At 36.2% G+C, this 17,165-nt stretch overlaps 2 protein-coding genes across 4 annotated transcripts; one reads left to right on the forward strand and one right to left on the reverse strand.

Moving 5' to 3' along the window:
* Nucleotides 1-2,710: 2,710 nt before the first annotated feature.
* Nucleotides 2,711-10,060, reverse strand: MGT9 (magnesium transporter 9). 3 transcript variants are annotated; one of them, XM_087332944.1, is made up of 14 exons: nt 9,761-10,060; nt 9,513-9,641; nt 9,313-9,385; nt 8,670-8,941; nt 7,470-7,499; nt 7,201-7,381; nt 6,957-7,078; nt 5,627-5,701; nt 5,284-5,508; nt 4,854-4,898; nt 4,717-4,761; nt 3,235-3,264; nt 3,013-3,132; nt 2,711-2,923 (listed from the first exon to the last, which is right to left on the reverse strand). In XM_087332944.1, exons 4-14 carry the CDS (start codon nt 8,907-8,909, stop codon nt 2,837-2,839), a joined length of 1,200 nt encoding a protein of 399 aa, XP_087189070.1. In that variant the 5' UTR covers nt 8,910-8,941; nt 9,313-9,385; nt 9,513-9,641; nt 9,761-10,060; the 3' UTR covers nt 2,711-2,836. The 3 variants fall into 3 exon arrangements, with proteins under 3 accessions (XP_087189070.1, XP_087189079.1, XP_087189062.1); XM_087332953.1 differs by having other exon boundaries at nt 9,513-9,550; nt 9,642-10,060; XM_087332936.1 differs by having other exon boundaries at nt 9,513-10,060.
* A 4,033-nt stretch (nt 10,061-14,093) lies between these two features.
* On the forward strand, nt 14,094-16,895 carry LOC147869771 (pentatricopeptide repeat-containing protein At4g18520, chloroplastic-like). The gene has a single exon (XM_087327747.1). The coding sequence runs from the start codon at nt 14,094-14,096 to the stop codon at nt 16,893-16,895; it is 2,802 nt and encodes a 933-aa protein (XP_087183873.1).
* The last annotated feature ends 270 nt before the right edge of the window (nt 16,896-17,165 follow it).

Consider the following 17,165-nt stretch of genomic DNA (forward strand, 5'->3'; position numbering starts at 1 on the left):
ACATTGAAATCAAACATATCATTTAATATGAACGAACTCATTTTTACGTTGTTTCGGTTCAATTATCCATACAACCCTAGATTGACTGCATTACTACATCCTTCTTTTTATGAACAAGGTAGAAATGTTCTAATTTATGAATAAGTTTCATAACAAGTTTATTGTTATTGAACAATTTATTATCATAGCTAAACAATACTCTCAACCTTTCTTGACCGTCAATCCCTAATCTTAACGTGTATGTCTCATGGAGTGGCTCACCATCTCTTTGAAGAAGTTCAAACAAACTTTGGCAGCAGAATTCAGGAGCGGGATGAATTTCTTCTTATTAAATTCCATGTATGTTATGTCAGTGTGTATCCCTATATAGCATACATATTGCTCCATTTCAATATGTACACATCCCTGTGTAGAATAAATATTGTTACATGTCGATGCATATGATACATACACATTCCTACATATATATGCTATATAGGGATGTGTATCGATATATAGCAATATATATATATATGTGTATGTGTGTGTGTGTGTGTGTGTGTGTTGATATGTAGCAATATGAATATGTTATCTAGGAATGTATGTGTACTGATATGAGCGTCGAGCGATACGATTGTTATGTAGGGGTGTATATGAATATGTAGGTTTTTCAAACTTTGCCCATGCTTGTCTCTTTTTGTTGGAGATGCTGATGAAAGCTCTAGCACTATTCGCTAGTGATACTGGTGTCATGCATAACTATGATGATCATCTGACAACTTAGCATAAAATCAAGCATGGAATGTTAAATATTTGCATTGGTTTCTATGACCATTAAATGTGTCTTCTTTCCCAAATTCAACTCTAACTTGCAAATTGTTGAATAATTTTCTCCAAAAGATATGGCATCAACAAAATGAAACATTAGTTGCACTAATAATCTATCCATTAGTGGACTAATTGTTTTTGTGATATCATCTTAAATTGGATGGCCTGCATAGTGATGGTGTCTTGCATAATTGGATCTCGTAGAACCTAAGAAAGGACTGGTCTCAAGTGATGTTGCCTTGCATAGTTGCCTGCACTTATTATTTCTCGCATTAAAATGAGATCATAATCTTCATAGGGCTGTTAACATGGCTAAAATAAACCTTGATGCTATTTAGATCTCATGCAAGGAAAACAAGAGGAATCCATTGTTAGCAATAGAACAACATTATGTTAGCCTTGCATGAAGCCTACGCATGGTGTGGCTAAATTTTTGTTGTTATGGGCAGTGTTTTAGTGTTGAGTGAATGGTGTTCCTTCCTGGTCCACCATAGAAAATGGACTGGTGGTTAGTGTTGAGTGAATGGTGGTTATTTGGGTTGTGCAAATTGTACAAATAACGTACACAAAATGTTGCTGTTGATGATGATTTCAATAGCTCATTTGTTGTATAAGAAATTTTATTTTATTTATTTCCAAAACTGTGTAAGCAAATTAAAAAATTTCCTTCCAAAACTGTGTAAGCAAATTTAAGTATTTATAGTGGACATCTACACGTGTAAACATTTTAAAATTGTAAATCTATCATCTACGGTCAAAAGATAATTGAATTCTGGAGTAATGAATGTTTCAATAGAGGTGCTAATCTTGATTGACAATTTCTCATCATTATCGTCATCATGCTCGAGTTATATGTTATTGTCATATTTCTTTCAAGAGATGGCGCATCTACAATGAGGTTTTATTTTAGTCTGCTGATTATTCTTTGCGAGCAGAATTATGTCCACAATATATAATATATAAATACCTACACCTTTTCAACCAAAAAGTCAGTACCTTTTAAATGTTCTCAAGTTACAAGAACCTTTGAGAAATTGTGTATCTATTTTAAGTCAAGAATCAAGTCAAAAGTAGTGTGTATCCAGCCAGGTATTTAACTCATTTTGAACTTCGAATGGTTTAAGGGGCATCATATTATTTAAAAGTTAAGGTGCCATACTTTCTCTACATCTTTTTTATTAAAAAATGAGCATTTTTTTTGCCCTGCTTCACATGGGTACATGCCATGCCCTTTTTAATTCTTCGAGAAGTGTTATTCAATTGTCTTAAAACTCAAAGCTATTATTGTCGGTTGGCTTTGTTTCTCCACAAGAATCTTAAAAGATTATCAAAATTACAAGACTTTTTATACTTATATCTACCAATTATACTAAAAGAAATTAGATATTTACATATGTGAATAACACTTTAGAATGCTCGCTCCCATGAAAGCACACACTTGGTTTGGCAAACTTGATTATCTATGGGTTGATCCTAGCTTATTAAGTTGACGTTCAAAGACCTTGGACATCAACCTGAACCATACCTTGCCTAAAATTAGAGAGTTCAAAAAATAAACCATTGGTCAGGATTTGATGACATCTTTTCGAATGGCCTTGAATATATTGCATATGCCTTGCCCACTTTTAGCAAGGAATGATATAGAGATTAGATTAGGGAGCTCACTATTTAACTACATTAATTGCAAAGCTTAATTAGGAAGCTTACGTAGGGTCCAACAAGATTTTTCTTGAAAACTTCAATCCCAAGGTGATAAGTAAATAACATCTGACAGGAAAGGTTTTGTATACACTACATACATCTTATTCTCCATTTACCTCATGGTTTCCAAATATCAAATTATTGATTGCTACTTAAATATCACAATATGTCAATATAACTAAAGAAAATTGGCAGAGAAATGAAAAAGAGGAAATCATTTCATAATATGCTCAATTTCAAAATTTCTCGAGTCAATACATTTGTTAATCTCTTGCCCTTCAGGGAAGGATTGAAACTTGGTGCTGGTTAAGAGAAATACATAAAATGCTCAGTTTCCAATAAGCCCTCTATACCGGGCATAAGACATGACGCCAAAAAATATGCTAGCGCAAACAATACCAGTGATAGAAACCACCTACAAATCAGTAAACTACTTCGTTAAAGAGAACAAGATGTTTTATTGGCAGCAAAAACTACAAGAATGCTCTATTTAAATATCATTACCCATTTGAACACATAGCCGTATCCATTATTCCAAGTATATGGAATATTCATGCCAAAGATTCCAGCAACAGCAGCAAAAAGTGCCATAACAACAGTCCCTGCACTGAGAACTAGCTCCAACTGAACAGAATCCACAAAATCCTTTTTCATTTGATGGAATAAAATTATCTAATGAATGACATTTTGACATACCCCACCCACCCAAAATTATCTATAACATACCTGAATGAGTTGATTCCGGTGATTATCGAGCTGCAAGCATTTTTTATAATCAATACAAATATGTTTTAGTATATATTTTCAAAAAGGAGAATTATAGAAGTCAAATTATGGTCGGAAATTATTTGGACTCACAATCTTGATTAAAAATTATGTTACATAATGCATTTCAGTTTAAAACTTTATTTTGGTTGTTTTTAATAAAAATCTTAGGGAGTACTTTTGACGTTTTTAATAAAAATATTTTGAAGTACTTTTGATGTTTTCATAAAAATATTTAGGTGAGTTATTATTTTGGCCTTTATTTGTGCATGCTTCTGCAATACAGCTTCACCTTGCCTCTCTCATTCCCCCTCCTCTCCATCTTACCTCTTGCTATCTGGATGCTACTCACTATGGAAGAAAAGAGGGAGACGAAAATAATATCCACAGTATGTTCATGCATGGCTCTGCTTGGTTGCATGGTAAGGTGCCAACAAAATGGAAAACAAGGAAGACAAAGGCTTCGTGGAAAGATGCCCTTGATAGTGCCCCTACTATCTCTATTTTCGGGCACAAGTGTTATGAATCATACTAATGAAGTGCAAGATAATGAGAGAATAAGGAAAAAAAAGGGATTGCGGGTGTTTTAACTACACCAACCACCCCCATGTGAAGGACATGCTATAAACATAGAAAATCATCGCCGACCAGCCCATTCTATTATACCTAGGTAATTGAATACCAGATCCAAAGAAGAGAGGTTAGACTCATCACCTGAATCTCAACAGCAGCTCAAGTTGCCATAATGAAGGGATTTGCTAGCCCCTTTCATAGCCCTACGGCTCCCATGACTGTGACATGTTCCCACATGTCATGTGTCCTTATGGATTTGTCCCAAGTCCTAGGATAACTGGTTTCCCATTTATCAACCAATTGGGCATCCTATACAAAAGTTACAGCAATTTCTTTAACAATATTCAATGGGTGTTTGGACAAGGAATTACTATCATCTCAAGAGTCTCGTTTTGTTTTTCATTTCCTTCAACTCTGGGGATCATGATAAAATCGGCAACTTTGAAATGTATTTCTTTTCAATGCACAGCTTGTATTGTTGGGCTTGTCTGCAGGTTGACAAGGCTTCTTTTGGATATATCTTCCATCAGAGAAGGGGTGGCAAAGCATATTATAATTCATCACATAAAGTGAAACAATTGCCTATGTGACTTTCTTTATTTCTCGTTTGATTATGATCCATGGAGAACAATGCCTCATAACAATTTTAAGTATCCTTATCTGTTCGATATAAGGAGAGAATTATAGAGAAACAGAGAAATCATTAATAGCCTTTCTAATCTCTTCTTGATGAGATTTGAGCAGACATTTTTTGACAGAGTGTATAAAAGGATTCTTTTAGGCCTATTTTCTATATCCAAGTTTCAAAGGCATACTCTAATAATTATTCCCAAAAGCAAACATGAAAAATTTCATCAGTCTTTGACATACCTGGATGTTGATGTAATCCTCCGTGTCATCAATGTATTCTCGAAGCTGAGAGAGACCCATGTTGATTGGAAGTTAACTACACGCATGCTAAAACAAAATAAAACTTCTTCGTAGTTCACGTTGAAAACAAAACTAACCGTAATGAGTTTGTTGAGAGTTCCATCAATTTGCATGAAGTACGCCTACAAAGAGTTGTATCACTTTCCAGATGTCATATGTAGTAATAATATATATTCATCATATTATACTCTATTATTTTGCTCACATTGCGTTAGGCAATGTGTATTGCTTTGAATCTGTGGTTTGTAGAAAGTGACATGTAAAGCCACATTTTACAAGTACCTTAGAGGGGTGCATTATCTCAACCTAGAGGTAAGATGTAAAGAATTTTTCTAATCGATGCAAAACATCAAACCAAGTGCTCAAGACTTGAACTCACAAAATAAGGTTAACCTTCATCAATCTGGGAGTTTTCAAAATCTCTTGCATTGTGCATAAAGGTAATGCGCATTGGTTTCACAGTGGGCTTTAGCATGTAGTGGTTTATATATACTATGAAAAGCATACCTCCAAAAGCATTTCAATCTGTTCAACATCATTATCGGCACCATACGTTCCTGCGCTGGCTCTGCTTGCTCGAGAAATTCTAGATCCAATGGTAGGAGATGCAACAATCCAATTGGGAGGTAAAGAGCCACCTTGAGGAGAAAATGCACTTGCTTGCTTTCTGCTAAGGAAAAGATCAGCCATATCACCATCATCATCCAAAAGTTGCTCCAATTCATCACGAACCTAAACCTCAAAAATTCAACCCAACGAGGAAAGATAACTTCCAATTTAGCATAAATTCTACACGAATAAGTTGAGACCTGGAAATTAACCGCTCGATAGAAAGGCTATTGTCTCATACCTTTTGTACACGAGAAGTTAATCTTGTCATCCCACTCTTTAGCTTCCGAACAAGATCTAAATTACGGCTACTGATCTACCGAAATTACAGAAGTTAAAACAGCCAAAAGTTATTACCATACTATTGTACAGTATACTGAACTGTCTTCAATTTCATCAAATGAGTGAAGCTAACCCTTAAAACAAATCTGTAAGCAACAGAGAAAAATTTGCAGCCACTCCTGAAATTGCAAAACAGAGAAAGCAAAGATAGAAAGAATGAATGAAAAAAAAAAACATTTCGATCAGGCCAAAAGAGACCCAAAAGCAAAAATTGAACATTCTAAGCTTAAATGGACTCCAAAAATATCTCCAACAGGTGGAAAGGCTTCAAAAGCGAGGGAAGTACCTTCGGCATCAGGTGATAATGGCCTTTATTTGTCGATGACACAGGGTAATGATCTAGATTAATGTGGCCTACATGCACGACAAAATGTTAATTGCTCAATCTATTGTAACCCCTTTCGAATGCTGTGGTCACGATTCCACTTGTGTAACCCTTGATGGTGTACAGCATGAGTAGCAAAAAACGTTCAAACAAAAGCTTTGATCTGGCTAAGAAGAAGGTAAACATAAAAACCCCCCAATATATATGCATTATTGCATGAGTATGTGTGTGTGTGTGTATTATGAAGAGAGATAATTGATAGTAATTACTGGCAACCAATGTTTTACCCGACTAAGAAACAATGAAACATGATCACACACATGCACACATATGTATGCATGTCTGTGCATGTGAGTGTGTGTATGTGTGTCACCAAATGTGTTATTTTTGTACTTTTATGACATTATTCACTAATAGACTATTTTTATTTTTATTATTTTTTGCCCAACTTTTACTGTCTCGGTTTCTTCATTAAAAATTCTCTGGCAGTGAAATTGTATCCAGATTAGTAAGTTCTAGCATAGTATGAGTATCATGTACGTGTAAATAAGAAATTTGAGTTATCAATAGTCCTGATTTGTACATGTCTAAGGGTGAATCAGTAGTATCACAACCATGATTAGACAACACTGCTAGCTTAGCAACCCCATCACTACCACAAAATTTATGTGCCATTAGTATGACTAACGAAGTGTTGTCACCATCCCTAAAGCTGAAACTGACAAAAAAGTGTCTAGTATGAAAAGGAAAACAATTCTATAGATAACAAGAAGATGGGAGGTCAGAAAGCAAGGAAAACAGTTAGAATGTCTTTGCAAACTACATCACTATATCTTTCCAACTTTATTGCTATAGCCTATTTGCAAGCCTCAAAAGCATCTTCCATCAAAAAGAGACTTATAACCTTGGACGTGAGAGCATCCAGTGCTGGATATGCATCTGTCTCCAACTCAGTTGTCCGCGCATCTAAGAAACTACAAATAGCTTCAAGTGCAACCTCCAAAGCCCGAAATTCAAATGGAGGTTCTGCAAAACCAATATTAGTTAAGGCAAAACTCCCATTCAATATTGTACTCATACTCCCAAAAATAAGCATGTTATATTGTATCAATGATAGACCAGTCTTCGAATTTATCCTCAGAACTTACCTTCTTCAATGTCCTGAATCACTGGCAACCTTGACCTAGAGGGTACTCGTTTTGCTACTTCTGGAGGATTACCTTCAACCTTATTATTAATTGGCCCTACATCCCTTCTCATCGGTAGGCGACGACACAACTCCTCTACAATTGGTATTACATTCTCATCAGTTGGATTTCGCAAAAACACCTGGTAAATAAGACAGTGTAGTCTCCCTAAATTGGACCATTCTTCCTCTTTCTGAATAGATGTAGGTAGAATATGAATTTATACTTACCTCTTCTGCAGTAATTATTGCTTTAATATGCTGCATTCATCAGATTAGCGAAAATGTTCAGTTGCATTAATAATTACTAATAACTAAGTGATGAAAGAAAATAAATGAGTTTATATACTCCAAGAGACACTTGGTATGAATTAGTTCAAGAGGATAGTTTTAAAACAAAGAATTTGTTAATGATAATACAATTCTCAAAAGCATCAGTTCATATAGCTATTTAATTATCCTAATACCACAAGAATCAAATTTGGATGAACATATCCAAGCCCACAGTGTCAAGTATGATTAGAAAACTTAGTCCGGATAAAGGCCAGAATAAAGCTTTATCACGACCATGTAAGCACACACTTGGTTTGGCAAACTTGATTATCTTTGGGTTGATCCTAGCTTGTTAGGTTGACGTTCAAAGACCTTGGACATCAATTGTTGGGGGGGTTCAACCTGAACCATATCTTCCCTAAAATTAGAGGGTTCAACAAATAAACCATTGGTGAGAAATTGATGACATCTTTTCAAATGGCCTTGAATATACTACATAATACCTTGCCTACTTTTAGTAAGGAATGATGTAGAGATTAGATTATGGAGCTCTTTATTTAACTACATTAATTGTGAAGCTTCTAATGAGGGAGCTTACATCAAGGATCCAACAAGATTGTTTCTCTAAAGCTTAGAAAGACCTCCTTTCTCTAATTTCTAGCCTAAAGTCCCCTGATTTTACTGATTCGTTGATAATATGCATCATTGTTGACCTTTCACTTTCTAAAGGATTGGATAACCTATGAGTCATCCAGAATCCTTTATATAATCATGTTCTAGAGCTTTCCAGAAATTTCTAGATAACTGTGTAAAAATAAGATCATATGTTCCTTACATTACTCGATTCTTCGAAACTACTGCATCTTCTTCATTCATTTCAGACGTATTATAGAAATCTGTGATATTTCTAGCAAGATCATTCATGATCATGAAAAGAAATTGTCAAATGACGTTTAGAAACTCAGACCTTTCCAGGAGCTTCTACAAAGTTGTATTCTTTAAGTTTCTATATTAGAAACTTCAAGATAACTCCAATAACATTCTAAAAAAGATTACCATATCCATGAGAAGACTAGATCCTTACAAGTGAAAATCTCCCCTCTACTTAAAAACCAAATAAAGATTATGTAGAGCATGGGATACGGATAGAAACCCCACCTCCAAATTAAGGACAATAGCATGCTCTCGACCAAGGATAGTGGAGGGGTATGAAAGGAGAGGATCGAGAATTCGAAGATCTCTGGCTGGGATTCCGACTCGGTGCATAATCACATATTTGTCCACGTCCAAGACCATTGATTCTCCCCTAGAGTTTAACACCATCCATTGCCGTGATACAGGGGCCTTTGTCTTCTTGGTAGAAACTTGCAGTTCAGATGGCACAATTGCCCTGGCCATCCTACAAACAAAGCTTTAAGCCCAAACATAATCTGTAAAGGAAAGGTAAACATAAATGAATAAACAAACAACGCACACGACTCTATCTCCTTCAATATAACAAAAAAACACAAGGGATCTGATTTGTCTCACGTAATTAGGATTAACACAGTAAAATATTGATTAATCTATAATAAAATCTAGACTTATCTAGGTTTAAGATGATAAGAGCCTGACTCATCTGGGCTTGAGATGAGAAACGCTCGATTCATTGTCTTGATTCATATCATATAATTAGATTTAACATGACAAAGAAGAAAGAAAGCAGGACCTGATTAACAACATATAATAAGGGCTAATATCAGAAAAAGAAAAATGCAAAAAGACGTTTCCAAAGAAAGAAGTAAAAAACGAAGAATCTTACCTTTGATGACCCCCTTTGATGTATTGTGGGCGGTGTTTAAACGCACCGTTTCTGACGCTCTGATTACATCATTCTGCAGAAGATAGACAATGCTACGGTTTAGCAAAGGCGAAACCTCGTATCTAGCTATGATTTCTTATTTCAATACAAGACAAAAACCCTAACAATAGCTCTGGCATTGACCTAAAAGCAGAGCTTACCTTTCTTTCAAATTGCACCAAGCAAACCCGCTCGATAACTGGAATAAGCCGAGATGAAAAGAAATGATGCAGAAAATGAGAGATCCACAAAGGATGAAAGATAGAAAAAAATTCCTGTCTGTTGTATACCTAGCTATGAAAAACAAGATCTTTTTAGCTTTCCCAAAAAATACAGAAAATTAGAGTATGTACAGCTAGTAGCTATGTCAAGAAAGCATTTGTTTTAGGGTTCTCCAAAAAAAAAGCACCGGAGTTAGGGCTTTAATTTCCAACCATCTGTGGAGATGCAGCTGTTTTAGGGGGTTTTCCAGAAAACCCAGGAATTAGAGTTTGTATAGCAAGCTATGGCGAGCAAGCTTTTCTCAAAAAGCACAAGAACTCGGGTTCGCAGGAGGGAAGGGGTATTAGTTTCAGGGAACGAAATAAAGAGAGTACAAAATCCGAATGTGGGTTATGTCATATGGCTATGGAAAAATGAAGGTTTTTCTTTTCTTTTGAAGAGGTTGGGCTTGTTTTTTGTTTGTTCTAAACAGAGGAAGGAATTAAGGAGGAATTAAACAGGGGAAGGAATTCAGCACCATCTCTGCATGTCTATTCAGGGAAAGAAAGAAAGAAAGAAAAACAGAGGAGACTTGAACCAATTAATTCTCTTAGATTGATATATACAAATTACAATACATATGTAGTGTAAATATAGCTTTATAAGAATACCACTACATACATATACATACTATACTGTATACATGTGTTTTGTGTGTATGTGTGTGTGTGTATGTTTATGTAGTCTTTTTCTACTCATCCTCACGATCGGCTTAGAGATACTGGGGATGCATGTCGGCCATGAGATTTCCGGCAATTTTTCCATGGACTTCTTTTGCGTGTAGTCTCCCTTTCTTACCGTGACCTCTAGTCCGCTTGTTCATATACGGCCCCCCTCAAAAGATCGCCTTCCCGAAACATTATATACATATGTGCATATATAACCATTGATGTTCATTGTTGTGTCCTATTTCCTTCCTCCACCATGCCTATTCCACTCACCATCCCATGAATGGACTTTAACTAGCTACTTTTTTCCTCGGGATGGTGAAGAAGAATTACCCAATTAGGTTCATCTACATTGTCATCTCCTTGCGAAAACTTGTGATTATTCAACACTTTGGCATGCAAAATGGATGGTGGCGACAGAATAGGGGCTATTGACCCCAATGGAGGTTTCCATTCTCTTAGGTTTTCTCTTCGCTAATCGAAGAAAAGATTTCTTCATTTGTGGGAAATTTACAAATCAGGGATTGTTGAAACACACCTTCAAGACACGTGTACTTGATTCACAGTATACATATTTAACTACTCATAAATATAGAGTAATCTGCTACTTGTGATATGTTATTAGATGTCGTGGATCAAGAGTGATTGCTAATCTAGTAACCGGAAATGCTAATTATGGGTAGGGATTAGTAGTATCATATTACAGTTTATGGTTACAAATAAGACTCGACCATCCATTTCCTCACATGTTAATATTCTCTTAAATATTCATGAACATTTATCATGCTTGTGTCAATTGTCCTTGCCTTGCCTTTTCTCTTTGCATTATTGCCATCCCTTAATTATAAATCATAAGGGATTTTATTCTTGAAATTATGCCATGACGTGCCAAACCCAACTTATTGTTTCTTCCTCAGACTTGATCTTGATCACAAACTCAACCCAACCCTATACCCGAACAAACATTTTATGTTTTCTTTATCCTCAACAATTGATTTATGCCAGCGGAGCATCCCTCAATGTCGTATGGGTCCACATATGCTCGAAAGGTCATAAATAGTAAACTCAAGGTGGAATTGTAAAAGTTACAATAATATTCCTTTGAAACTATTAAGGTGATTGTCTATGCTATAAAGTGGTGTGTAGGTCTCCATTGTCTCGACTCTCATTCATATACTTAAACTATTAACATAAAATACCTTTATAGAAGAGGAGAAGATCATAGAGGTCATACCAAAGGTTGAGAATGTCACATTTGTCATTTAAAGTGCTCAAGAGAGGTTTGAAACAACACGTGGACATTGTTTATAGTAATCAAATACAACATATTATAAAGCAATGTTGGCTTAAAAGGATATCTTCCCTTTGAAACTAGAATCAAATACAAGAAGCCCACCTGAAGATGAGTGTTCTCTTCTTTGTACACAGAAGTCTCTAATGTAATGACTTGAGTTAAGCTCACAATTGGACTAGTCATTTATAACCACGATAAGTGTCAAGTGGATGATCAATGTTGTATGCAATGAGGCATCATAACAAACCAATAGGTTTTAACTTCTCTCCGAAATGATGCAAAACTTGGTCAAATTGATCATGCAATGCAACCTACTTTTGGTTGTCAGTTAAAATCAACCTCAAAATTTATCTAGAAGTTTTGAAAAAAATCAAATCTTCAATTACGTGTCCGTAGGCACAACCAAATGAAAGGACAACAAAATATTACAAATTGAAGTGTCGTACTATATGTATAAAGTAGAAATACTTGGGAGATATACTTCCCAATAATAAAAAATGTGCATTGAATATATGTTATCAAGTGACAAGAACGGGAGTCTACAATTGTTGTCCCGATGCATAGTTCTCAAGGTTTATGTGATCATGAAAGAACATGAAATGGAATTACAAGATCTTTAGGGTGAGAAAATTTGGTGGAGGTAGTTATAAATAGTGAAAACATAACTAGATAATAGATCGTTGAACAACTATACCAAAATGGGACGATACAAGTTGGAGGATAACACTTCAGTAGAGATCGTCTTCTGTGCATCATGATTATGAGGCAGAGGCAGTCTCTACATGTCAACGCAAAAATGCAATACATCTTGTACTACTTGGTTTGAAATGATGACTACCTTTCTAAAAATATCAGCCACACACTCCTATATCCAAAGAATTTTCATTCGTATTTTAAATCATCTTAATCAAGCATTCTTTTATTTTACTTTCAATTCCTCATATGTTTTATTACTACAAATGTTATTGCATTGCACAAAATTTCAATCATCAAACGTAAAGCAAGTTCAATGTATTTGCACTTAAGTTAATGAAACACCCTTCCAAAGAACTGTAGAACGACCCATTGCGAACATCCCAATATGAGCATTAACTGACACGATGCCATAGTCACGCCTTTTATCGCAAACATGTGAAACTTGCTAACTTGATTGAACACACATTCACAGTCTTGCAACTCCACAATTTTGGTTTTCAAATATGTGATGAAACCACAAAACGAGCATGCATGCAATGTGCATAGTTTGAAGTTCTACGTTTAATATGTTTCTCAAATATGTGATGTGACCGCAAAACGAAACCACACATGCAAAGTGCATTGTTTGAAGCTTTACATGTAATATCTTGTATGCACTTATCATTCCAATAATATCAATACATGCCCTTGGTCAAAAATTAGTTTGATTTGAGCTTTAATTTTCTAGTCCAACTTCACCCCTTGATGAAGTAGTAAAACTATCCCCTGATTGTACATATAAAATTTTCAATGACATGTTGTTGGTCTATGAAGGTTAATAATCATATCAACATTGCACCATACCATAAAGAAATGAGGTTTAACAAAGATTCGAGACTCCTTCAAATCCATGTGATTCCCTATCTTCAAATAATGTAAGAAAGCCCATCAAGTTTATAATGGAAAATTTCATTTGAGAACAGGGAAAGAAATCAAGCATTCTCCTTTGAGTAAATATGATAGACTTATCAAAGAAACTCATTCATTAAGGTTTCATATTTTACACAAGGAAGCCAATGACGACATTGCAAGCAGCCTCACAATATGTAATGCATGAGCAATTTGTAATTTCTCACAAATAATCGTCTAAGCACACAATTGAACGGTTGACGTAACAAATCATGTACTTTTATATACTACCAAAACTTAACTGAAAATTGTTGTCTCATTGCATCTAGATCTAGCAAATCTACCAATTATGGGACTGCGCTTTGCATCATGAACAAATCTTATCACTCAATCCATTGGGACAACTAGAATATTGTCGATAAAATGTCACCATCTATTTGTCAAATTCTTATTAAGTAGAGCACACCATGATGTTGTTGTTTGTCTTCATTTGATGAGTAGAACCTTTGCATCCCACCAACCAAACAAATTAGTGTAATCTTCATAGACTCACACAAAGCCTGTTTATGTTACGGGTTGAGTATGGTACTCGAATGTGAGGTAGTCCAAGAGATATGGAGAGTATACTCTAACCAGACGTATATCGTATGTATCTCTACCAATGAAAATAATTTCGGAAAATAAGCGAATGTACTTATTGAAATTCCCATACATAACCTTATAAATTTCATCTCTTTACAGAGATTCGTGTCAACGGGTCTACGGGGCTTTGTTCATAGATGTGACAGGTTGAGGCAAACATGACCAAGGCCATGGGTAATCCTTATTGGGTTTCTTCAAGCCACGGTGATATGAAGAACAGAGGAAATCAGTAAAGTAATTTTTTTTTGGTTATGAGTAATCCTTCAAAGAGAAGAGCAATGGAGGCATGAATCATGTTGAACGAGGTAAGTAAAGAAGATGTAGCTTTTGTAGCTTTACTCAAGGCTTGTGCGAAGAAGAAAGATATTTGCAAAGGCATTGAAATACATGATGAACTTCTCAAAAGAGGGTTACTCCATAAAAGCCTTTACATATCAAGTAGTCTAATCAATATGTATGCAAAATGTGGCTTTCTTGAAAAAGCTCGAAAAGTGATCGAAAACTTACCGTTTCGGAATGTTGTTACTTGGAATGCACTAATTTCAGGCTATTCCCAAGAAGAGCAAAAAAGCCAAGAAGCTCTAAATTGTTTTAAATGTATGCTAATTGAAGGTGCGTTTCCAAATTCGGTAACTTTCATATGTGTATTGAAAGCGTGTGGAAACATCGGGGCTATAGATGAAGGTGAACATATACATGAAGAGATCACAAGACGAGGATTGTTGGAAAAAGATGGTATGGTGCTCGGGGTGTCGTTGGTGAATATGTATGCCAAATGCGGTGTGCTTGGAAAAGCAAAAGAAGCTTTAGAAGAGCTCCCCACCCGAACCTTAGCATCATGGAATGCACTTATTTCAGGATATGCCCAACAAGGACAAGGCCATAAAGCGTTGGCATGTTTTGAGAGAATGCAAAGTGAAGACGAAGGGATCATTCCGGATGTAGTTACTTTTATTTCTATATTGAAGGCTTGTGGTAACACGGGGGATATACAGAAGGGTATACATATGCATGATGAGATTGTTGGTCAAGGGTTGCTAGAGAAAAATGTGAGGCTCGGCTCAGCCTTGGTTGATATGTATGCTAAATGTGGTATGCTTGCAAAATCACAACAAGTGCTTGAAGAGCTTCCTATTCGAAATGAAGTCTCTTGGTCTTCGCTAATTGCAGGATATGCCCAACAATGCCGAGGCTACGACGCATTGAAATGCTTTGAAAGGATGAGATATGAGGGTTATCTTGTCGATGCAATCACCTTCATTTGCATCTTGAAAGCTTGTGGTACCATAGGAGCTATTGATGAGGGCAAAGAGATTCATAATGAGACTGTGAGTAGAGGCTTGATTAATATGAATATCATCCTCGGCACAGCTTTAGTAGATATGTATGCTAGATGTGGTCTCTTTACTGAAGCACAATATGTTCTTGATGTGCTTCCTATTCGAAATGAAGTGTCGTGGTCAGCACTAATTGAAGGCTATACACACCATGGGAAAGATCACGAAGCACTGAGTTGTTTAGAACAGATGCGAGCTGAGGGAATTTCTCCTAATACAATAACATTCATTTCCATCCTGAAAGCATGTGGCAACACTGGAGCAATAAATGAAGGCATCAAGATTCATGATGAGATCGAGACAAGGGGGGACCTATTAGAGAAGGATATTGTGCTTGGCACTGCGCTTGTGGATATGTATGTGAAATGTGCGATGCTTGCAAAGGCAAAACTTGTGCTGCAAGGGCTCCCTATTCGAAATGTTTTCTGTTGGAATGCACTAATCACAGGGTGCACTGAACATGGACATGGACATGAAGCACTGAAATCTTTTGAGCGGATGCAAAGTGAAGGGTTCTTTCCGGATGTGGTCACATTTCTTTCTATTATGAAGGCATGTGGTAGAATTGGAGCTCTAGACAAGGGCAAACACTTTCACCATGTGATTTTGAGTAGAGGATTTCTTGGGAAGGATGTGATGCTTTGTAATGCCCTGGTTGACATGTATGCTAAATGTGGTATGCTTGCACAAGCACAAAAAGTGTTGGAAGAGTGTCCAATTAGAGATGTTGTCACTTGGAATACACTAATTCAAGGGTATGCTGAGCATGGGCAATGTCATAAAGTATTAAATTGTTTTGAAAGGATGCAAAGCGAGGGTCTGTCTCCTAATACAATTACTTTGATTTACATCTTGAAGGCTTGCGGAAATGCAGAAGTTATTGACAAGGGAAAAGAAATTCACGGTGAGATTGTGGATATGGCTCTTGTGGATAATGATGTGATGGTATTTGGCAATGCTTCGATGGACATGTATGCCAAATGTGGTATGTTTGGAACAGCCAAGGAAGTGCTGGAAAAGTTTGTTTTCCAAGATGTGATAGCTTGGAATGCACTCATTACAACATATGTCCAGCATGGACAAGGCCACAAAGCACTTGATTCATTTGAACAAATGCAAAGCATGGACATTTCTCCAGATATGGTTACTTTTATCTGTATCTTGAAGGCATGTGGGAGTACTGGGGCCATAGACAAGGGGAAACAAATTCATCATGATATTTCCAGTAAGGGTTTTTTGGAGAAAGATATTATGCTTGGCACTGCGCTGGTTGATATGTATGTGAAATGTGGATGTCTTGTAAAAGCACAAGAAGTGCTTGAAGAGCTTCCAGTACGAAATGTGGTAACATGGAATGCATTAATTGCAGGGTATGCCCAACAAGAACAATTAGGTATCAGTGCAACACTTACCAATATTGAACATATGAAAATTGAGGGGCTTGTTCCAAATGAAGTCACATTCGTATGCGTTTTAAATGCATGTGGTCGTTGGGGGAAGTTGTGCGAGGCCGAAAGGCTTTTTGAGAACATGATCAGAAAATATGGCATTTCTCCAAACATAGAGCATTATACTTCCATGGTGCAAACTTTTGGAAATGCTGGTCTCTTCGATAAGGCAGTATCAATTATAAAGATGATGCCATTTTCATATTACCCTACAATTGGTCTTGCACTATTGCATGCTTGTAGTAAATGGGGGAATTTGGAGGTTGGGAAATTGAGTTTCAATCAAGCAATACCATTGGATTATAGTTGAATGTAAGAATATATATGTTTATTGGTGATTGCCATAGAATCCTTGAATGATGTCTAGGGATCCTTTGCATCTTCTCTGCTTGTTTGAAGGTTCTATTATCCACAACAATTTGTGCAGTTTTCTATAAATCAATCCTGCAATGTAATGTTCGAGGAGTGTCGACCATAAGGCGTTGAACAAGTGCTAGAAGGGATTGGAGATTCAAGGTAACAAAAAAACACATGACTAAAGTGGTACATAACAAAGTATGCAAAACCAAAAAAGAATTTA

Source organism: Azolla caroliniana, unplaced genomic scaffold, assembly GCF_043228905.1.
Source record: "Azolla caroliniana isolate FFs.n. ecotype wild unplaced genomic scaffold, voAzoCaro1.0.p SCAF_1, whole genome shotgun sequence".
In the NCBI taxonomy this organism is placed as follows: domain Eukaryota; kingdom Viridiplantae; phylum Streptophyta; class Polypodiopsida; order Salviniales; family Salviniaceae; genus Azolla; species Azolla caroliniana.